A 23,950-nucleotide genomic window follows, 5' to 3' on the forward strand; every position below is an offset into this window, starting at 1 on the left:
TCTTAAAATTGCATTTAGGTTGTTTTTTTCAGGAGCAAATTCACATCACCAATCTCGTGGATTATGTAGAGAAATTATTTAAGAATTACTAAGAGTGAGTGTATTATTTTTTCAATACATTTTTATCTTGTTTTTTTTTTAATTTTAATTTACAAATATCTACGGTTTATTGACTATTTAAGAATTGATTATTATCAGCCCTCAGCATTTTAGCAAAGTAACTGTCTTTATTTCTGATTAGGGTTTCGGGATCATTAAATTCTGCTATTTCACCTTTTTCCATAACAATTATCTTGTGACAATCTAAGACGGACTTAAGTCTGTGCGCGATGATAAGCACGGTGCAATCACAAAATTGTTCCACGATTACTTTTTGCACCAGGATTTCTGTTTCTGGGTCCATGTTAGACGTGGCCTCATCCATAACAACAATCGTGTTCTTTTTAATCAATGCTCTGGCAAGAGAAATTAGCTGCCTCTGGCCCGTTGAGAAATTGAGACCATGCTCTGTTATGGTTAGTTGTAGACTGTGAATTTGGTCTCTCATGTGCACTTTTTCGAGGGTTTGCCAGATTTCATCGTCGGTATAATAATTAAAAGGATCGATGTTTTGTCTAATTGTACCTGAAAACAAAATCTAAATTAGTATGATACAACCACATAGCTAGAAGATAATATAGTGGCCCTGCTAGGGTAACAAAAATTGATGCACCGCAGGTGATTTTTTCGTGCGTATGCGTCACCTCGCAATATTAATCTCTGAAATCCGAACATAATTGGCAACGCAGAGCTAAGCAATTACTATTTTCCTAGAACAGTATGTGTCCGGTGCCATGGTTGTTTTCATTTTTGGTGTCAATATTTCTAATAGCAAACTTGTATAATTTGTGTTTTCAATACTTTGTTCTTTCACGAAATTTCAGCAAATGTGAGGACCTAACAGGATCTTAGAGAAACAGTGATGTCTATATATATATATGACATTTAACAAACTGGAAAATAGACTTATACAAATATTTACATGTGAATTTACTAAACACAATTCCCTACATTTTTAGGTGCGCTTAATTAGCTGTAGGAAGGATGTTTTGGTAATGTGTTTTAGTGTACAAGAATTACAGGAAATATAAGAAAGCATAATTAAGCTACAAGCTGAATTTTTACTAGAATAATAATAAGAAATATTCCAATTATTGTCTATAGGAGGTGCTTTTGAACATTTTTTCATTTAGATGTTGCATGTGCTATATCTTTGCATGCAGAAATTGCATCCTATCTTGAAGAACAAATACGCTAAATTAATTACAGAATTATACTGATGCCGACGTGGGGGCTTCAATTCTACACTGGTTTTCCAGGCCTTAACTCCTTTTTTGCCTAAATATATACTGCAAATATCGACGATCTGTCAGCGGCCATGTTTGTTGAAAACCGAAAAACGAAATTTTAAATCTCGCGCATGCGCACGTTGAATGGACCTTCTCAACAAAAAATTACATAGTTGCTTCATGAGTTCCTGTATTGTCAGCATAGGCAGGGCCCCTATATGTTTAGTAGCTATATGGATACACCCCCCCCTCACCTCACCGAAGACACCAAAAACTGCGGATTCTGCAGGCAACAATCGACCCGCACCACGGCATCAATACTTAATGAAAATTTTCTTTTTCTCTTTCTGCGGTTGGATTTCCCGTATGTACTTACCTTGAAATAGTAATGGCTCTTGCGGAATAATAGAAATTTTGTCTCTTAGCATATCAAGCGATAACGTTTTAGTGTTCACTCTGTCGATAAAAATTGCCCCATCGAAGTTGTATAGCCTAAATAACGTCGAAATTATCGACGACTTTCCTGCTCCCGTGCGTCCTACGATTCCGATTTTTTGTTTCGGCTGCACCGCGAAACTCAAATTTTTTAGCACTTTTTCTTCTTTATACGCGAGGTACACGTTTTGGTAGACGATTTTGCCGTCAGACGGCCAATTATCGATTTTTCTGCCTTCGTATCGATCCTGCGGCACCTCGGTATACTCCAGAACCCTCTCCACGGCAGTCATGTTGTTCTCTACGTCCGACCAAACCAACAGCACCCATTGGATGATGTCGGCTAGAGATGCCGCTTTTGTGATGGCTAAACCCGCGTCAGCCGATGACGTATCTGAAAATAAGGCTTTTCAGCTTGACCTATTTACAAATATTACGTGCGTTTGTTCAAAATTGGGGTAGTTTTTAAACCACATGAAAAAAAAGTGCCTTTCCCGATTGCCAGAATAACTTATGGTATTTATACTCCTTCCATTTTGGGTTTTATATGCATTTTATGAAAAATAAGATAGAAAAAAACACTGCACTGTATATTGTAGAGTTATTTTAAAAAACAACTGCAAATGTTGTCGATACAATTGTCATGTCAAAATATATAATTTCGTGAAAATCCGAACTTTTAGTTCTTATTTATTTTGAATTCTTACCAGCAGTTAAAACTAAATACTCAAACATTCAATTTGGAAGTTGTTTTTTAAATACAATATATAGCGCCGTGTTTTTTTCTATCTTATTTTGCATAAAATGCATATAAAATCCAAAATGGAAGGATTAGAAATACCATAAGTTATTCTGACAATGGGGAAAGGCACTTTTTATTTCATGAAAATCTGAACTTTTGGTTCTTATTTATTTTGATAAATGGATTTTCGTCAAGTAAAAGCCACATCAGTTCAATTTCTGGTAAGAATTTACTAATAACAAAATTAATGTAAAAATAAATTATCATTGTAAGATATTTAATACTATAATACTAAGATTCAATAGAGCTGAAAAGTTAATTTTTAATTACAGATTTTAAGTAATACGTTAGAAAAAATAATTAAAAAAAAAACGATTAGTTAAAGGTGGATATTAAGTTCGTTTCGTTAAACATCCCATTTTTGAAGATTTTGTTTAAGTATGAAGTTAGTCATGATTCTCATTCAAAATAATATAATCAAGTGCATTGAAAAAATGAGGTGGGGTTTTGTCACTCTTTGGCCTGACCTCGTATGGTTATTCTGAGAGCGGTATTAAATTATATGAAGGTCTATCAAATCAAAAATCAATCTGAAATATTTTCGATTACTAGATTTATTGATTTTGTGTAGTTTCTAGTTAATGCAGTTTTTTTTAAACAGAATTTGAACTAGCCTAAAGTCTTGATGAACTAGTAGATACTACATTTTTTAAACATCGAATAGTTCCAAAAAACACAATTTCGCGGTACTCTGTGAAAACGCGAAGACTTAGCTAACTAGACACCCCAATCCGGCTAAACTTCTTAGCGGATTATATTAAAATTTTCAACACCTTGGTTAATATGGTTTGTTTATTGTATTTGGAATTTAAAATAATGAATGGTTTGTTATGCCTTTTGCAATTTTCGCTTGTCCTATTCGGAAAGTCCCAGAGGTTCAAAAATTGCCGACTTTTATTTACCTCCTCCAAAAAATAGAAACTTCGATATTATCAAGGTCACAAAAAAAATTGACAGCGAGTTCATGGCGAAATCAAATGCCCTCCTTACGGCGAACGTCATAAAGTGGGCGGAGGTGTAAAGATCCTGATGCCGATCGAACTCTTCTTCGAGGAGTTTTTGCACTTTGTTGGCCCTGATCGTCGTCACGCCTTCCATGGAGGCATTCAAATGTCCAATTAGTGGGCTGCGAACTAAAATAATTTTGTTTTCGCTGTAGCTAAATCTAGTTATGCAGAGTATGTCAGTTTATTGTATTTATGTGAAATTATAATATATATTTTCAAAATGTCTTCTTTTAACATAACCATTAACGTGAAATGAAACAAAAATTTTTAACGAAAAAATTGGTATATACAATTCTTTTTTTTTAAATTTGTATATGTATAAAAATAAAACATATGTTTGCATTTTTATGTAGTTTCAACAAAGATACCTAATATAGGGGCCCTTCTACGGACATGCTTCTGCGTTTAACCTACAAACCTGGAATTTACGCCATTTCCTTTCTTTTCCATACACTTAACTCGTTTTCCTAAAACATTTAACGGCATATTTTGAGAAAATACTGCCGTAAAAATTCGAACTTATTGACGATATGTCAGCAGCCATGTTGGTTGTTGAATGTCGCAAGGTTATTCGTTATAAATAAGATTGTAAATCACGCGCAAAAATTTTTCATGATTTATAAGTTATACGTTCCTAGGCATGACCTGTATATTTCTGGTAGCTTGAATTTTAGTTTTTAATTTTAAATAAAAGATGAATAGAAAGCGACGTCATTAGTTTTAGTCTCAACTAAATCAAACCGGTCTTTTCACACTCCTGCGTGTCTTGGAAAATGAACATTTTTGAGCTCTATACTAACTTCCTGTGGTTGAATTTAAAAATATCTTGGCTGTTTCATTAAACTGATATACCCTGTAGGTCTGGATACGGACGGTAACTGAAAATAGAGAACTCACCGGCGGAGGCCAGCCTTTTTAAGCTACGAGAGGTGGGTATGTAAACGGATCTTAATGTCATCAAGCAAATAACCAAGCCTAAGGATGGTATCATGAACTGCCAGTTCACGCTCGCTATTAAAATCCCAACGCCACCTGCCGCTAGTATCGCCTGAAAGTTTTAGTTAGTTGGATTACAAAATTTTTTATGCAACACGAATGAATCTACCTCAGAATCGACATAAAATGTCTTTCAAAAGTCATATTTACCGACAAGATTCTGCGACACAGGTACATACAGATGCTAGCCAGCATGGCTATGGGGCGTGCCTTATGCAAAAGTCGAATGACGATGGAAAATTTCATCCTATATACTACATGAGCAGAAAGACAACACTGACAGAAAAGCGCTACAGTAGTTATTAGCTTGAACTGTTTTTGTAGTGATCAGTGTAGTGAAAAAACTTCGAGTTTATTTGCTAGGAATAAAATTTAAAATCGTAAAGGTTTAACTTGTGTTGCTAGAGGGGCTTTACTACTAGAAGATTACATGGGTCATAAATAGATATCTTGTGAAGAAAATGGCATCGTTCAAAGACTTCTGATAGCTCAGGAGCAAGATGAATTTGTGAAAGCTACTTGAAAAATAGTCCCTACTGAAAACTACCACAGTTTTGTACCAAAAAAATGACATTTTATGTAAGTATGACGATGAGCTAGAATTAGTAGTAGTTCCTAAACCGAAATAATAAGGAAACCACATGAAATTGGATATTTCGCTGTCTCCAAGGAGAAATTTTAAAAAGAGAATTCTACATTCTAAAATTAATGGAAAAAGGTTCAAACTTGTATTAAGAGTTGTGAGACATGCACATCCGGAAATATAACTAAGGGCGAAGGACCACTTAACACGTATCATATAGACCATATTAGGACCTCTACCTTCCACTAACAAGCACCAGCACATTTTGACTGTAATGAACTGAAGTTACAGCAGAGAATATTTGGTAATCCAGCTAGAATTATTTCGGACAATGGGTCAGCCTTTACCTTAAAAGAGTTCCAAGAATATTGCAACGACGAAGGGAGCGAGCACTACCCGAGTGCCAAGGGGAAACGGACTGAAAGAATCAATCGCATTATAATTGTAGTTCTCTTTAAATTAAGTACATTGATAGAAGTAACCAATCTTATGTCGAATGAGCGCTATGACTTGATGAAAATTGGCAACACTGTAGGGCCGTATCGAATATCAACTTGTGCCCAATTTATGAAGTCATTCTTAGCAGGGCGGCCGAGTGTAGATAAAATATCATATCCTTTAGTTTAGTTTCGCCAGCACGGAATTTCTTTGTTTGTTATTTCTACATGCAGTTATAGAAGGCTATGTTTACATTATTTCCCTTAACGGACGCGAGGCGGAATCAAAAGGGGGCCCCTTTGCGGTGGTGTCTGGAGTTCGGGACTAGTTTTTGAATGGTACCGACGAAAGGTTAAAAGTAGATCCCGGCCTTTGAGCACGGGTATTAGGTATTAGACGAAAAAGACGTAAAGAATGTAACGCGGAAAGTCGGGCTGCTTACTTTTTTTCTTTAAAAAGAGGAAATGCGGGGTCATAGCCTAATTGTTAGGGTGGCTTCCCACGGCCCGTGTTTTTGCAGGCCCGGACGCGCCGGCTCGCGCCAACGCGCCGTAGGAAGACGGTCGCCTGAGGTGGCGCGAGGAGGTGCGACGGATCCGCAGCGAATCGGTAAATTCAAAGGCGCGATCCGGCGCGGCGCGTTCTTGCCTGTGCAGACCCGCGTTATGGAATACAAAAAGTGACCGTCATAAAAACCGAAACAAGCAGCACGCGGAGTCGTATTCAAGATAAATTAAAAGACAGTATTGGTGGCATTACGATTATGTATGACAGCGGCTGCGGCAACAGTTTTTTCTTCTTCCGACATTACTGATAATCACCAAAAACAAGTTGTTAGCAATCACCAACCCCGAACACCAGTAAACACAAACATATGTAGACAGCTGATTTGTTTTGGTTAGTTGTTCTTGAGCACAAACACGCCGCGCCGTGGGAAGAGTTCCGCCTGAAGCCCGTTCCGATCCACGCGCTGCCCGTTTTTGCGTAGCGGCGCGGCCCGGTCTGTAAAATTACGGGCCGTGGGAAGCCACCTTGATTGTTCATATACCAAGTGTCGACGAAGTAGTTGTCGAGGTGCAGCGTGAGTAAGGGAAAATATAATTAATTGTCCACAACGTCGGGCTGTATTTCTTTCCTCATACCCTTAGACTAATGATAAACCAAGCTACAGTAACTACGAAAAATCATACCAAAGTTAGAAGTGTGTATTATGCCCTGTTTTCTCATGTGTTATTATACTTATATCTATGATAATCTTAAAATAAAAGAAGTCGTTTATGTCGGTTTCGTAACTTACCGAGATGGCCATATTGATACTAGCCGGCAAATGTTCGTCCACCGTGGTCAGATCTTGAGAGAACCGATTCAGTATATTACCGATGAAATAAGTGTCGAAGAACGACATTGTGGCGGTTGTCAGTTTCTCGATCATGGTGTTGTGCAGATTCACCGATGCCTTCCTCGAGAAATTCACAAACATCAATTGCTTGGTCAAATCTACGAACACGGAAGCGCAGATCATCACCGTGTACAACTTCAACAACCAACGCGCTTGGCTATGTAATTTATCAGCCGTGGAGCTCCCGGAAATTGATTGGTTTGCAAATGCATCGCTGTGTAACAAGGCATTGCTGTTTGTGTTGGTTGGCGTCGGGCCGATGATAATATTGGTTAAATTCTGTTCCACGTTGATCCTTAAACGGAAAGTTTGTGTTACAGTTCCTAATGTGAATTGAAGTAATTCGATTTTTACATTATCAAATGCACAATTGAACAGTTCAGTCCCTTAACAAAAGAGCTATCCAGAAATAGATGAAAAGTTGGGACCAAGACAGACCAAGGAATTCTTATTAAATTTGATTCTTCTTTTAAAAAAGTACCTTAACTTTCTGGAAAATGACTCAGTCCACGAAAGAAAAGAGCCCGTAAAAAGAATCGGCCTATTTCGATCGATTATAGGTAAAACAATAGAACGAAAACTGGGAATGAAAATATTACCAAAAGGAGCTTAACGAAGAAAGAGTATGTACAGAAATTTATCTCCAAGACCATATTCCACTTAAAGAAAATCCGTTCATGTCACTAAGCACTAAAGTCACTGAGACATAAAAAGGTTGGATTACGCCAATTCATAAAAAGGGACAAAAACACGCATGCTGTATCTATTGATGCATTAGTGTCAAGCACGTTCAGTAAATTATATGAAAAGCTACTCAAACACATTTTAGAAAACAGAATATAGCCTCTTGGAAATAGAGGAACAAGGAGGATCTAGACATTTTGGGCCTTACAGATTACCAATCCAGCGATGAGAATCAAAATTGGTAAGCCGCTGTGTGAACCTCTTAGGGTGACCAAGGGATTACCTAAATCTTCAAGAAATATTTGCCTATGATGTTGATGATACAAAAACTGGGGTCTCCAGATAAACATATGTGACATATTGGCCGAATAATGAAAGGCAAGAAGGCTATTGAACCGCTAAACCCTCATTCTATGCTCTAAGAATATACCAGGGATTATAAAATCTGTTACATATCTTAAAAGAAACGACTTCATTCAACAGAAATGGACTTCAAGAGTAGGTCTCCCGACTAAAAGGAACTAGAATGTGTACGGAATAGTATATTATGCAACAAGTGCGGTAAACGGCATTTGACTGACGAGTGTTTAATAAACGAGTATAATTTTTCTACGACCGTTAGTTTTTGGGTACATTTTCGCAAAACAACACGAATATATTCACTGACATGACCGTCAGAATTCACAAACGTCAAAATTCAGGGCGTGGGAAATATCTCCGAAAACATCCGACTGCTCCCAAACCCGTGATGTAAAATCCCGGAAATCTTCAAAGTGGCTCGGATCCGTGGGAAACGAGACTGAGGTGGTAAAGTGACGCTTCCCGCACGCTAGATCGTATTTTATATACTGGAGTAGAAAAATATATTATCGTCCATGTGGTGAAAATGTCAAATTACTCAATAACGCAAATTAGTAATGCAATGAAGGCGAAAATCAGATGTTCGTCGGTACAAGGGATCTCCAAATTGCAATCTCAACAATGGTGATTATTATAATGGTTGAGATAGATGGATGATGTGAACCAGAAAGCGTAAAAGAATGCTATAGACCGCATGTATTTAATTCTTATTTTGCTTTCTGTATTTGCTAAATTAATAACTATAATAATAATAAAATGTTGTCAGGACTTTCAAAAGTTCAACCGTCCTGTAGGCCAAACAAGCTTACCAATTGGTCAGTAGCCTCGTGGAGTAACTCTCGGTGAACTCCGAGCCGACGTAGAGCAAAGATATCACCGAGAAAAACAAAAACCCACCGCCGAACTTGAAATATTTTTTGTACACGGTCGCGTCCACTTTGCCTTCCTTCTTCACCTCGCTGTACACTTTCTTTTTGTCCAGCGTCCTCTTTAGCAACCCATCGGTTTCGTTTTCATTCGCTTCTCCGTCTTCCGTTTGAGCTTCCTTCTCGGCTTCCAATTCGATTTCGTGTAGCAGTTCGTCACTGACGTCTTGAGGTGTTCCGGAGTATGCGATTTCGCCGTGACTCATCACCACTAGACAGTCGGCATTGTTTTTATGCTTCGTGTTATGAGTCACCAGAGCGCACTGTTTGCCCCTTAAAAAACCCCTGATACAGTTTTGGTAGATGTAATCTTGTACCCTCGAATCCAACGCGTGGAGAGGATCGTCTAGGAGATACACGTCGCTGTTTTTGTAAACGGCTCTAGCTAGATTCACCCTAGCCTGCTGACCGCCGCTCAGGTTCATTCCCCTGTCAGATACGATGGTTTCGTCCCCTTTCTCGAACAAATTGAAGTCGTATTCGAGGGCGCACACCCTCACCACTTCGTTATATCTGCGTTCGTCGAACGGTTCGCCGAACGTGATGTTCTGTTTTATAGAAGACGGAAACAGCCACGGATCTTGCGAACAATAAGAGAACGTCCCCTGAGACGCTATCTTCCCTTCGGACAGTTCGAAATCTTTCAAGAATAACTTCAAAAGTGCACTTTTGCCGCACCCCAGCGGACCCGTGATAACTGTCAAGCCGGAACCGAGCTCTAACGTCACGTTCTTCAAAATCTCTTTGTCACCTATAGTTACGCAGGCGTTGCTAAGTTTTAGTTTTGGCTCGTTGGAGTTGGCGTCGTCGTTTTCGCTCAACTCGTCGCTGTTTAGCACTTTGTTGATCCTTTTTAGGGACGCGGTCACCTCGGCGGCCCTGCCCAAACCGTCGGGGATGATGTAAGCGACAGCGAACCGTAGATCGTTGAAACACCGGAGGACGTAGAAAATGATTTCCGCGTTTGCAATTTTGTTGAAGTATATGTATGCCATGATCAGAAAATAGAAACTGATTTTCGTGGTGAAGAGACCGGCGACGAAGTTGAGCGCCTTTAGGTAGAAACACTTCATGAGGTACTTCATTTCCATGCTGCAAATGAGAAAGTCTCGACCATTTGCATTAACTCGGAAAACTCGCATACTCACGCCCTTTTCTCTTCCACCTTTTTTGCGAAGATCGTCTCCCACGTGTACATTTTTATCGTCTTGATGGCCGACAATATTTCCTGGGTCGTCTGAAGGCGCTCGTCGGTTTTGTGCGTCAGTTCCAATCTTAAATTTTTAATTTTCTGACCAATATAAACTGAAATAGACAAAACCGTATCGATTCAATTAAATAATCGCGACTAATTGCTCGAAACCTAAAATTTTATATTGTTTTTCGTCACAAATCCTACTTGAAGTTACTGTTCAATTCAAAAAGTACGGAATTTGTCTGAAAAAATTTTCTTTGCAATAAGTAGTGGACGAGCTGATTTTGATCGGAATTTCATCAAATTTTACTAATAAAGGTGGAGTGTCACTAGTCTTTTGTTTTTGTATCACCGTTAACCCAAAACTTCAGGTTTAAGGATATCTGCAGGTTTTATGAAGTGTTAGGCACAAAAGCTAATTTTTACTGTCATTTCATCAAAACCTCCCAAAAAGGGTGGAATTTCACTACTCTTTTGTTGTCTTTTAGTCAAAAATCTTCCTTGAAGATACTATTCAACTCAAAAAGTACGGGTTTAAGTCGATATATGTAGGTTTGATACAGTTCTCATTTTCTTTGAGTGATGAATAAACTAAGCTTGATTGGAATTTCATCGAAAACTACAAAAAAGATACAGTTTCAGTAATTTTTTGTTTCTTCTTTACTTTGCAACATTCAGGTTTGAAGAAATTTTCGTTACAACAAACTGTAAAAGAGCTAATTGTCACTGACATTTCATCAAAATCTACTAAAAGGGGTGGGTTTCACTAGTCTTTTGTATTTGCGTCAAAAATCCTCCTTGGAACTACCATCAACCCAAAACCTGAGATTTTAGGTAGACATCTGCAAGTTCGATGGAGTTTTTTGACTGGGATTTATACATACATATTTATTAATTATCACTTTTTTGGCATAAAACCTTTTAGTCAGTAGTATTCGCCTAGTTAACGTTTGTTATCAAACTGATTAATTTTCTCAAATTCAACATGAAGAAATTATACAGAGCGATCTAGATTGAACATCCTATCAAAACTTTTAGAGAACTAAAAAATATATTTAGAAAAATTAAGTTATGTTAAAATATATAACAACTATATAGATTTATTTATTAGGTTACTTTAACTAAAATAATTTTTTTTTAGAAACGCGAAATAAATTATATATTATAAATTATATATATAATATATTATATATCGCAGGGTTCACAGATCCTGAAAAGGACCGGTAGATGCTTTGCTGACATGCTGCAAACAGTTGCTCCTTTCTTTATAAGCAAAGGGCGTAGTTTTTGAAAAACGCACCCTCGTTGAAAAAAAAATACAAACCTTTTATTTAGGGACAGAAATTATATCAGCCTCTTATTTTAAATATGCATTTTCAGCTATGCCATTCGTATTTATGATAAAGTTTTTAAGAGTACTACCTCCCCCCGATTTTTGTTGCACTATTTCAATAACACCTTGTATATTTCAGAATTATGATTATGGTAAAAAAAAGAAAAAAAAAACAGCGTTGCAGATAGGTCGAGCCAAACCGAAATTGTCTACAGAAGATATATTCTTATATTATTTTAATTGATTTTATAAATGTGGATTATAAAACGAAATGGCTATTGTAATTTAGTCCTACGGTTTCGTAAATTTTTAAGAGGAACAATACTACGCAAAAGTATACCTTATGTTTGTGATGAACTGATGTGCGTGCTTACGATAAAATGATCTAGGTACTGATCCAATTGGCAAAACAAAATTTGTAACTTACCTTGTATAGGTATCACCATCAACAAAATTCCAACCCCAACGAAACTCGAAGCACCCATCTTGTTATAAATTAGATAACTGACCAGGGTTATCCTGGTGAACTCGAACCACACGTCATTCACCATAAAGATTGCCTGTTCGAATACCAAGACATCCTTCGTGATTACCGTTATTATGTTGCCCAAACTTATTTCGTTCATGGCAGCAGGCGTTAATCTCAACGCTTTCCTGTAGACCATAGAGCACAGACAAGTTCTGATTTGAATGGCCAATTGTTGCAGAAATATGATGTAGTTTTGGAATGAGAAAATGTTTAGCAATTTCACACCAATCAGTAAGCCAGCGTAATATAAGGCATCTTGGTACGTTAGGGCCACTTGTGCAGGGTTGAAATAGGATACTAATTTGCCGATGGCTTCTGGTTCGATGATACTGAAATTAAACAGGTAATTTCAAAGGTGGGAACGTGAGGAAGCTACATTCATAGCTTTGTCATGCAACCAATGAATTTAAATTACACACACAGGGACAATTCTAGACATTTTGCTTTTTTTATTTGGAAATCAAAACAAACTATTTATTTTTTTTATATCATTGTATCTATAATCAGAACTGAAAGCTTTATTGGTGTAATTTATAAGCATACATTAGTTGCACGTTTTGGGGTTGTGCTTTACAATTCCATTTCCCACCTGGATAAAGCCTTGGCGGACAACCTCATAACGCCGAGTAAGAGGTATCTTACACCGAAACACTGCCACATCAAACGTATCAACGACGGTTGCTTGCGTTCCTTTTCTCGGCGCCATTTTCGTTCGAATTTGTCCCCGTTTTTCTTTGCCTGGCAGGGCTCGATTACTTCATAGATGTCGTCTTCTATCAAGTCTTTTTTCCAGGCTTTTCTGAATAATTCGTAGGTATAACTGCAAGAGCGAAACCGATTGTTGGGTATATCTGTAATGCGGTGTATTTATATCGATACTTCTAAACCATTATTTACAGGATAAAAACCTGAGGTATTTGTAAAAATTTCATATCTCATTTAAAAAATTGTTTTTTAGTAAATATGTGACAATTTTTCTCTCTGGAAAGGTTATTGCGATCTAACCACAGAATCAGAATTCTATTTTTAATAAATATTGACTTGCTAAATGTATTTTAGACTATAAATCTTTGACTATTTTGATGAATACACGCTATTTGACTATGGTATTTGCTCATACAATAATGTTATAATAATAATATTTATTTTTGCATCTATAAATAATATTAATTCAATATTAAACAGAAATTGCACACCAATAATATGGTGTGCAACAAACAGATTGACTGAAGCCAATTTTAGACTAGAGGATTTTGATTTCGCTTTAAACTTTAAAATATACTTAAATTATAGATATAAAGAAGTACCAACAGTAAGATTGGAAAATATATAATTGTAACTATAATTCAAAGCGCGACGAAACTCTTTTTAATTTCGGAAGCACCAAAAAATATTTTCTTTATGAAATTTAATTTGAATGTCTTGTACTGAACAGGGATGTTATGATATAGGTGATACATTAGGTAGGTGAAACTTCTCTCAAACATAGCTGACCTGCTATGCGGGTGAATAAATAACCCACATAATCTTAAGGTTAAGTTATCAATGTAACACTACAGGAAAAATCTACATACTTTAAAATTGCAAGAAGTAAATAAATGGGGGTGAATGATATCAAATAGTTTTGAAAAGTTCAATATAATTATCATTTGCTCTAAAAATCCAAATATCTCGTATTCTCTGTGTTTAGACTAAGGAAGGAACTTATTCCAGAAAATCATATGTTCGTCCGTAACATATACGTATGATATACGTATCGTTAATCGAAATTAATGTTATCCCCTTCAAAGTAATCCCCCCTGATATAATACACTTGTGCCAACGTTTTTTCCAATTCTCGAAGCACTTGTGGTAAGTATTTTCCGGTATAGCCTTGCGTTCTCCCAGCGATTTTTTCCTTATCTCCTCAATCTTTCCAAACCTCCTTCCTTTCATGGTTTTCTTGAGTTTTGGGAACAGGAAAAAGTCGCAGGGGGCTCTATCTGGTGAATATGGTGGCTGGTCCATGATTCTAGTTTTGTTTTTGGCCAGAAAGTTATACACACGCATCAATGAGTGAGGTGCATCGTTGGGAAACAAAATCCATGAATTGTTTGGCCACAATGCCGGACGTTTTCTTCGTATTGCTTCTCGCAAATGGCACATTACTTCAAGGTAATACTCTTTATTGACCGTACAACCTTGTGTAGTAAATAGTAAGCATAGTGGTCGAACCTGAAGTGCTTTTTTCGGTATTGACGATTCTGCGTTCTCCCACTGGGGCGACTGAGCTCTGGTTTCGAAGTCATAATCATATTACCCATGATTCGTCGTTTAATAGCGATGCTCTTTCGATGGCCCTTTTATTCAAAATTAAGCAGTTTCGGAACAAATTTTGCTGCTACGCGTTTCAGGCCCTAAATTTCGAAAAAATTCAAGGCACGAGCCATCTTGGAGCAGCTTGTACCACTTATAAACATTTTTTTGTTTAAAGTAGATTCACCATATGCTGTTGCCAGAATTTCAAGAGTTTTGCAGAGCTGTATTCCATTTTTTATACAAAATTTTATGTTTGTTGTTTGTTCCATTTTTTTTGAGAACAGAAAATCGCCGTGCACACAAAACACTTCTAACGCTTCTGTCTCACAAAAGAGTAGTTAGGGACATGTGTACATAACATAACAAAAAAAAATCCAGTATCGAATGCTCATTTACAAAAGTCACCTTACTTTTTAAACACACTTTTTTTAAACATTCATTTTTTGACAATTTTCTACTTTGACTGTATTGTACGTATCTTCAACCGAATAATGATGAAATTCTTAAACCTACGAGCTTAGTGTGTCGAGTGGTCGCTGGATTGTGAGTGTTGGACGATGGAGTGAGAGTCCTAGTTACTGGTGCGTGACATCTTTCTTGGTGGTCCTGGTTAGCTGTAACTGGTAGTGTCCGTAGTTCGTTTCCCTTATCTATTGTTTCCTTGTTTGCTCTACAGCTGCCTGGACCTTTTGAATGAGGTGTTTTGAGTTCTCGTTGTTGATCAGATCTTTCTGAATGTATTTGACTCCTTCCTGATTACTTTGTGTTGTGCTCCATAGTCTTCGGGCCCTTTCCTCGTTTAATATTTTGGGAATGGTTTGAAGCGGCATTTAGGTGTGGTCCGGTGTGTAACTGCTTTCAGTATACTCAAGTCGCGACCTGTTCATTGCTTCGTTTGACTAGGACTCTTCTTCAAACCAGTTCATGAAAATATTTTCCATGATTGGAGACAATGACTATCACATGGGTAGTTACTTGTGAAAAGAAAGTGTTGTTTACTTGTTTATAACATTCAACATCAAATCCAATAGATAGGTTTGTCCTCTATGATGGTGTGGTGTTTTCATGATTTCAAGATCTTTCTTGACCGGCATCTTGGAGACACTTTCTGGATCTAAGTTGATCCATACAGTTTTAAAAATTTATTTGTTGAATGTATTTCTTGTTATGCAAATTTGGGAGAGAGTAAATCTTGACCTGCAGTAGATTTAATTCGTACAATAACGTTATCATTGTTCATTATTGTTCTTCTTTACTCAGCTGCTTATTTACAATAACCCAAAGACACCAGAATTATTATTTTTAGCATTTTCGCGGAAGTAAATATAATCCGAAATGTCGAAAATTCCGTTAAACGTTCTCTGGATTTGGCTTTAAATTGAAAGAAAAACCTTTCTCTGATTGTAAGTTTTTTGGTAGTAGGAAGTTTGTATTGGAGTGGACTTAATGGAATTGCTCACTGGAAACATAACACCAATTGGTCGCAAAGCTACTTACGTAAAAGTTAGCAGTGAAACTACATTGGCCCTGTCCCTGGGGTTCTGTTTTCTTGCGACCCGCCCGCAGTGATCCATGAACCTCAAATTTCCTTTTCCACTGTTCACAATTAGTCTATCGCGATTGTAACATCGTCGATTGTCTATGGAAATTGTGTAATGTTGTTATAGTCTTTAGATAGAACAGGGTAAAAATAAGACCGCAAATATTTAGTATCAAACATTGTTTTTTTTTCTGATTTAATTTTAATTTAAACTGAGACGGTTAAATAAATATATTGTTCAACGAGACAGTGATTTATTTTACGTCCTTAAGCGGTTTTATCTCTGATCCTTTGTGGATGCTATACGGGAAAGATATCCAAATTAAACAGCATATTTTTGATGCAGCAGGTTCAAACACGTTCACTTTGTTCATTTTATACTTATTTCAGATACCAGAAGGTTCGAGTTGAGCTAGAAAAGTTGCAGATTTGGGAATCTCTCTGGCTTGTACTCTTTGTCGAATCTCAAACTAAATTTGACTGGTAGTCTGAATAATGTTCCTGCATTGTCATGAATTGAACAAATGGTGATATATTCCAGTGTATTGAGGTTACCAAATTATTTTAATATTTTGCTACACTCACACACTGCACTGCTACATAGAGAAGGAAAAGAAGAGAAATAAATGAATGACTATAGGAAAAGAAAAAGGCAATATAAGATTATTAGAACAAGTTTTGAAAAAAAGAAGTACCAAGTAAGTTAAAGTTTTTAGATTCAATCAAATTAAATAAATAAAAAAAAACGCATCTATTTTAATGACATATACATTACACAAACTTAAACGTATTCACGCACCATCTTTGTCAGAAATGTGAATGTTGTCGGTGTTCAGCATTCTCGTAAGTAACTGTTATTGTTTCGGATAAGCAACCCTGAACTCTACTATTTCACCCTTTTCCATAACACCTATTTGATAATTCCACACTGATTGTAGTTTGTGAGCGATGATGAGCACCGTATAATCGCAAAACTGCTCGACGATTACTTTTTGCCCCACTATTTCCGTTTCTGAGTCCATATTTGCTGTTCTTTTTGATAATGGCCCTTGCCAAGGAGAGTAGTTGTTGCTGCCCTGCCGAGAAATTCAAACCGTGAGCCGTTATGGTAAATTCCAGGCTGTGAATGTGATCGATCATGTGGACTCTGTCAAAGGTTTTCCAGATTTCATCGTCACTGTAGTGGTAAAAGAGGTCGATGTTTTGTCTAATTGTACCTAGAAATAAAAATCACTGTCAGCATCATCACATACGTAGATTCTATACACGTATTAAGTCGTTAATTATTTCTAAGTTCTAGAATACACATTAAATTAACGAGTTCAATGTTTTCTTACAATATTCATGAATCTGGAACTGTCAATTGATGATAAATAAATAAATTCTGAATAATTTCCAAAATCACAACCAATTTTGTCACAGATGAAATTTTATCTTTTTAAGCAAAATATGCTATTACCTGCGAGACTATGTGCTTGAAGCTGTTGGATATTCAGGTTGTTTCAATCTTTTGTTGCAAAAATTTTTTTTTAAAGCTTGGAACTTAATTAATGTTCGTAACTTATAATGTTCTGGGAAAATGAGTTAAGTGTGTAGAAATTGCTTTTTAGAAAGAAAATGGTTAGTGGGTGAAATGTAGAGGCATGAGCGGAAAATCATTACTTTTTCTTTACCGTAGTATTTTATCTAAAAGCTACAAGACTTTAAGACTGAATCACCGTGGTCATTCGTTTTTTTTTTACAAGAAAAATCTATATTCTTTATAGGTCTTTCAAAAGCTTGGATAGCTGTTGCGAGTAATTTATTATAGGAATTAAGGCAGGAAGATTTACATTTTCTGGTGATAAAAGCACTTCATAGTAGAATGTAATGATTCGGTAGCGATAGCATATATCATCTACATTTAATCATATGAAGCCCCATTAATGAGGTAGACGTTGCCCGGAGGTAATTATAGTATTCAATAGCGGATCAGAACATTAAAGCTACTTTTTTTACGTTAAAAGTAAAAAATAATTCAGGAAAGAAGCTTTTAATTTACGTTCTTTTTTCTTCCACCTTATTCGCGAAAAATCCCACGTGTACATTTTAAGTACTTTAGAGTAGAGTGAGCTTCTTGGGTGGCCTGAAGACGTTGTGCTGTTTGTGGTTGAATTGGAGTCGTAGGTTAATTATCCTCTTTCCGATGTATGCTGAAATTATATAAGGAAAATATTCTATTTGCTTATATAGATACACAAATCAATTTCTTTTACTATATTTTAATCGGTCCATTATAAAAGAAAGATCAAAAGAATTATTTGAAAGATAAATCCATCTCATTTAATGTATAAAATTTGTCCCATGTTGGTGTCATTATTTTAATTAAATATCTCTCGCCGCTGACAGAAATCATAAAATGACTCGTCATTCACATATACATTGAATTTTTGAGAATATGGTAAACGAAATCTTTGCTATTTTTTTATTTCAATTCGACAACTCTCGCCATTTCTTAAAATGATATGGGTTAAAAATTAGTTTAATTTTATTAATTTTTTATTTATTTCATATTATTTCTATTTTTATATATTTCTGGTCTTCTTCCAGACATCTGGAAGAAGGCCAGAAATAGAAATAGGGTCAAGTTAAAAATAAGGGACATGAGTTTATCGCAAGCATTTGCGCAATCTCGCACAACCAAACAAGGAACTTTGTCAGTACCACAAGATACTCTGTTCTTAACCCGTGCTAATGCTCTTAATATAGTGTCATCAGTTAAGTGATCAATAGTAATAATTGCATTAGAAAATTCATTCAACTGAGGTATCTGTTGTTGAGAAGTCTTGTATAACCCCAGAAAAAACTTTGCGAAAGCCACCTCAATCTCGTCAGGGCTGGTGTAACTGTCTTCCCTGTAAGTGAAAAATCTCTGCCGATTTCGTATTTGAATGGTTAAATCTAGTAAACAACCAGAAAGAACTCGGATCCTCTGTGACTGCATTTTCGGCCTTAAAGATGTAGTTTCTATATGCGACATCCATCATTCTATTAATGTCCGCATGTATTGTTTTATATTGAATTAAAACTGACTGTTTTTGAATAACCTATGCTTTCGGTCAACTGCTTTAATTATTTCGGATGTGAACCATACCGGAAATGATCTTTTATGGATAATGGAGAAATGGACGCAGTCGTTAAAAATAATAAAAACTTGTCACAAACTTCATTAACATTTATATTACTTAGTAAATTTTACCAATCTGTATGAAGTGTGTTGTTGCAAAGTTTGTGGACATCTGCTTTCCTGAACTTATATTTGCATTATTGTATGCTGAAGGCTTCTATTTTGTATTATATTATATTCAACGCAGGATAGTATGGATCTTCCGCAACTAGGGGCAAGGACTCTTTCGTGGCTATACATATACACTTGATATTGGACACAACTAAATCAAGTAGTCCGTTATGGCTATTTAAAACGCTGTTAAGTTGGTAATAATGGTATTAAGTGGTCGACGTTTAAAGGTCGACGAAATCTCAGAAATTACTAAGCTTTCTGATACAAGTGTTCGTCGAATCCTGCATGATCATTTAGGTATGCATAAGGTTAGTGCAAGATGGGTTCCTAAAACCCTTTTAGCTATTGAAAAACAACGCCGTGTCGAGTGTGCGCGGTCCTTTTTGGAACTCTGTGGGTCGGAACCGAAGCCTGTAATAGAAACTATTGTGACGGGAGATGAAACTATGGTTCTCTATTATGACCCTCTATCGACAAAAGAATCAATGGAGTGGCGTCGTAAGGGTGAAGCACCCCCAAGAAAATTCGGAGTCTACCAGTCAAGAAAAAAGGTGATGGCCACGATCTTTTGGGGTTGTGAAGGAATTCTTTTGATAGATTTTAAAGCAACTAATACCACTGTCAATGGTAAATACTACGCAACATTATTACATAAATTGCGGGACTGCATACGTGTACGACGTCGAGGGAAACTGACCAGAGGCGTGCGTCTTTTGCACGATAATGCACCTGTCCATACTGCTGGTGTTGCACAAGCTGCCATTTTAGAGTGTGGGTTCCAACAGATAGATCATAGATAGACTATTATGTGTTTGGATATTTGAAAAAGGACTTACGTGGACGGCGGTCTAACGACGACGTTGAGTTAAAAGAGGCTGTTTTAGCTCATTTTGCAGACAGATCAAAAGAATATTTTTTTAAAGGAATTGAGTTGTTAATAAAGAGATGTAATAAGTGTATTGGAGTTAAGGAGGATTATATTGAAAAATAATAAAAAAATGTTACTCTACTTTGTTTCTTTCATATTCAGGCCGGGAAATTTTGGCGCTGCCCTCGTACATTGGAAGTAGGTTTTCAATGAGCGCAATTCCGACCGCTAATTCCATTTCCAGTTTTATTCTGGGACCAATTATTAAAAATCTTTCGTCATTTCGCGGTCAGCGACATCGTTAGTATTTACCTTAACCACCAACAATTATAGAATTGACTTTCTCAAATTGCCAAGTAGTTTATTTTGCTTTTTCTACCAGCAACTGTAGGCTAAATGCAAATGCTAAATTCTGCACGCCACAAATACTATTACTATTGCTTGAAAAAAACTTGTAGGACCAACGGATCAACGGGTAAATTATAATTTATTGTATAGGGGATTAACGTGCCGACCTTAGGAAAATTTTGACTAATACCCGTAACATTCGCAAAATTACACCTCTGACGAAACACTGCCACATCAAACGGGCTAAATAGGGATTCGTTCTTTTTTTTTCATGTCTCCATTTTTTTCGAATCGCTCGTATATGTCGTCCTCTACCAGATCCCTTTTGAAGGCTATCTTAAATAACCGTTAAGTGAAACTGAAATCAATTTCATATTTGCAAGTGCAGAACCAGAATTTAAACAAAATGTCTCAATTCACGAAAAAGCCAAAGGAAAAAAATGTTAGCACAGTCCTTGGGATTTTGATTTCTGGTAATAATTCGTCACTTCCCTTGTCCTTGTTGGTATTTTGCTATGCGTTGCAGGACTGGTCGGGCAAAACAATACACTAAAAAATGTTCTCTTTCCATCTACAGGCTCAGTGTTTCTCAAGTCAATTGAAATCTACATTTTATTGTTAAAGACGACGGGAGAGATTGTAAATATTGAGTGGTTGATAGTAAATATTTGCGGTAAATAGAAATCATTTCAATGCCTCATTGTTCTCCGATTTAAAAAAATCTTTACTAATAGATTATGGGTGCGTGCGGCAAATATACAGGCTGTCGAGAGCTTTCTGCCTAAAGACGCAATTCGGGGATAAAAGGAGTCATCACTTGGAACTCTCTTGTTGCTTATGTATTTATAGATTTTTTTTTTTTTTTACTTTCTTGATCTGTCTCAATATACTAGGTAATGGCATATAAATATATACAGCTACCGAATTTATAAACATCTTGTCAATCATCGGCATTAGCATATTTATTTCATATTTATTTTATTATTTATTTATTTATTTATGTCCTTATACATACAGCATAACACTGCATTAATCAATCCAAACAGATCATTGTTACAAGACTTTTCAAAAAATCTAAGATCTATCAAAAAATGTCTATTCTGCATTAAAATACCATGGACCTTACCAACATTATATACCATATAGAATGGCTTTACCGATTCGAAAGACAAATCTCTACTATTCCTTAGGTAAAACCCTAAAGTTGACAAACGAAAATCATTTTCATTACAAATGAAGCATCTGCCTACGTTTACTAACAAATTTCTTTGAAGTACTATGATGATAAACAAGCAACAATAAACTGACATCTCTTGAAAATTTATTAAGATTTGACAGATCGGCGTTTTAAATACGACCGCAAAAATGTTGCAGGGAATTCTTGCAACAAATCAACCTGAATAATATTTGCGAATTTTCCTATCATCACGAACCAAATGGTATAGTTGAAAGGTTACATTCAACATTACTAGAACGTTTTCGTCTCTCAAATACTCAAGGATTCTTAAAGTCAGTCAGTAACAAAACTTAAACCAATTGACATAATCAACGGGCACATACCCGACGATAGATCCAATTTTGGTTAATAATTATATCAACGACCATAAAGAAGACAGAAATGCTGTATTCAAATTTAAACAAAAAAATAATACAAAATAAAGAAATTGTAATCGAAAGCTTAAATACAAATCGCGACAATCTTGAAATATTTCAACCACAGCAAATGGTGTATGTGAAAAAACACATAAGACAAAAAACCGCGAGCGAATTCCAAAAACCCACTGTCATCACTAAATTCGATTCCGCTCATAAAACAGTTTCCACGGGAACGGAAGAAAAAATTCATATGAATAACTTAAAACGACCCAGAAAGAAAAATTACCCAAAGAAAGCAGCCACGTTGCAGTAAGAAACTTGAATACGAACCCCGCTATGATTCTTTTAAGAATAGATAAGAAAGAAAAAGTTGAAACAAAATTAAAAGAACTAGTGCCCGATATGTAAAGGTCTAAGAGAGGTTTGATTAACTATCTAAGTTCAATATATTTAAGTCAATTAGTGGTAATTTAGATGCTTCTGACGGCGAACATCCTTGAGTACAACCTAGAAAAATTAGGAAATGGCATAGCTCAGTAAAACTCGGTTTCAATTAATTTTGCAATTTCACAATTCGCAAAATAGCTACTAACGAAAAATTTTTTTAAAGTAAAATTAATGAAATAATAATTTTTAATAAACTTACAGAAGGTCACTCACTCACTCTTTATCAAAGATTACTTGAATCAATTAATAAGCCTTTATGAAATGATTAACTCAATGTTACAGGATATTGAAAATTCAATCTCTTTTGCAATGCTAAATACAGTACATCCTAGTATACTAAAAGTGAGCGATCCTTAATACTAACTCCAAAAAATATCTTTAAATTACAAAATTTAATCGATATCGAATGTTACATTAACGACCACAATATTATATCTGCGGAGAAGCCAACCTATAAGAAATCGCTAGACATAGTCTCTGCGAGCTACAACCATTTGAAGCCGGTAACACCTCCACGTCCCAACAAGCTCAAACTACAGTGACACGGAGCCAAAATTCCAACATATGGAAGGTCCCAATCAGTTTATCGGTTTCTTCCCTCGCAAAAACAAATTAAGTTGGTACATATTTGTTTGATGTGCCAACCGACTGTAAGGTATCGTCTAACCAGGGGGTATTCGTAAAAACCAAACAGTACGGGCCAGTCCAAATTTGGTGATATCAATAACCAATTACCAACTACACGTTAACATCGTGCTCTACGACGTCAGGTTGGAGGAGCTGCATACAATAACGGCCCAAATCCTGCAGAAACAACCGCAAATCTGCGCTATAAATCCTTTCGTCGAGTGTACAATCTTATGGACTTTATCGATCTACGGGGTAACGTTAAGAATATCAAAGAAGCCGAAAGAAGACCAGAACCAGTTATCGAGGTAGTCACTGTTCAACTTCCACCGTAACCCTTGAAGTTGAATCTGAGGAGGGAGGAATTATGTCACGAGCCATCCCTACACCCATAGGAAGAAGATGTTCACCTAGATTTTTCCGCGCCAACTTCTATATCACTGGTTGGCTATGAAATCCTCCTTTAAAAAATTTTATGATAAATATAATGATTCAAACGTTTTGAATCTATCCCCGTTGGCCGATTTTTTCTATCACGTCTAGATTTTTCGATATGATTTTCTTTTATATTTCAAAATTTTGTTTTTTTTTTCAATTTTTTCATTCGTCAACGTTACAAAAATATTATATATATATATATATATATATATATATATATATATATATATATATATATATATATATATATATATATATATATATATATATATATATATATATATATATATATATATATGATGACACTATATTCCGGGATATCATCCGTTCGCTCGTTGAACTCCGACTGGAATCCTGCAAATCCTGCATCCGACTGGAATCCTGCAGACGTTTCGCCAAAATCTCACTTGGCATCTTCAATGCTCGCGCTCCGAAAACACTTCGAACACTAGACGTTTCGCCAAAATCTCGAATACAGTGTTCGAAGTGTTTT

At 36.1% G+C, this 23,950-nt stretch overlaps 2 protein-coding genes across 6 annotated transcripts in view; one reads left to right on the forward strand and one right to left on the reverse strand.

The window, feature by feature from the left end:
* LOC132699029 (DNA polymerase subunit gamma-2, mitochondrial) overlaps window positions 1-23,950 on the forward strand; it is a 37,076-nt gene that overhangs the window by 1,210 nt on the left and 11,916 nt on the right. The window contains exons 5-6 of one of the 5 annotated variants that reach the window (XM_060665479.1): window positions 33-94; window positions 1,975-1,993. In XM_060665479.1, coding sequence (XP_060521462.1) covers window positions 33-92 — 60 coding nt within the window. In that variant the 3' untranslated portion in view covers window positions 93-94; window positions 1,975-1,993. Of the gene's footprint in view, window positions 1-32; window positions 230-923; window positions 1,640-1,974; window positions 1,994-23,950 lie in introns of those variants that run through there. The other 4 variants (XM_060665478.1, XM_060665480.1, XM_060665481.1 and 1 more) reach the window with 4 other exon arrangements.
* On the reverse strand, window positions 167-16,875 carry LOC132700085 (probable multidrug resistance-associated protein lethal(2)03659). The gene is made up of 11 exons (XM_060667205.1): window positions 16,749-16,875; window positions 15,811-15,952; window positions 12,605-12,835; window positions 11,914-12,344; window positions 10,107-10,263; window positions 8,842-10,050; window positions 6,887-7,283; window positions 4,470-4,620; window positions 3,468-3,698; window positions 1,705-2,157; window positions 167-624 (listed from the first exon to the last, which is right to left on the reverse strand). Exons 1-11 carry the CDS (start codon window positions 16,873-16,875, stop codon window positions 167-169), a joined length of 3,987 nt encoding a protein of 1,328 aa, XP_060523188.1.

The sequence above is a fragment of the Cylas formicarius genome, unplaced genomic scaffold (genome assembly GCF_029955315.1).
Source record: "Cylas formicarius isolate icCylForm1 unplaced genomic scaffold, icCylForm1.1 PGA_scaffold_3__17_contigs__length_32017465, whole genome shotgun sequence".
Lineage (NCBI taxonomy): Eukaryota > Metazoa > Arthropoda > Insecta > Coleoptera > Brentidae > Cylas > Cylas formicarius.

Excerpts from the sequence above, each read along its gene's own strand:
- LOC132700085 (XM_060667205.1), bottom strand. The coding sequence starts at position 16,875 with ATGGACTCAGAAACGGAAATAGTGGGGCAAAAAGTAATCGTCGAGCAG. Across the intron at positions 7,284-8,841 it reads ACGAGGCTACTGACCAATTG|GATCAACGTGGAACAGAATT; the intron begins GTAAGCTTGTTT and ends TTTCCGTTTAAG. Across the intron at positions 2,158-3,467 it reads GTTTCTATTTTTTGGAGGAG|ATACGTCATCGGCTGACGCG; the intron begins GTAAATAAAAGT and ends CCTTATTTTCAG.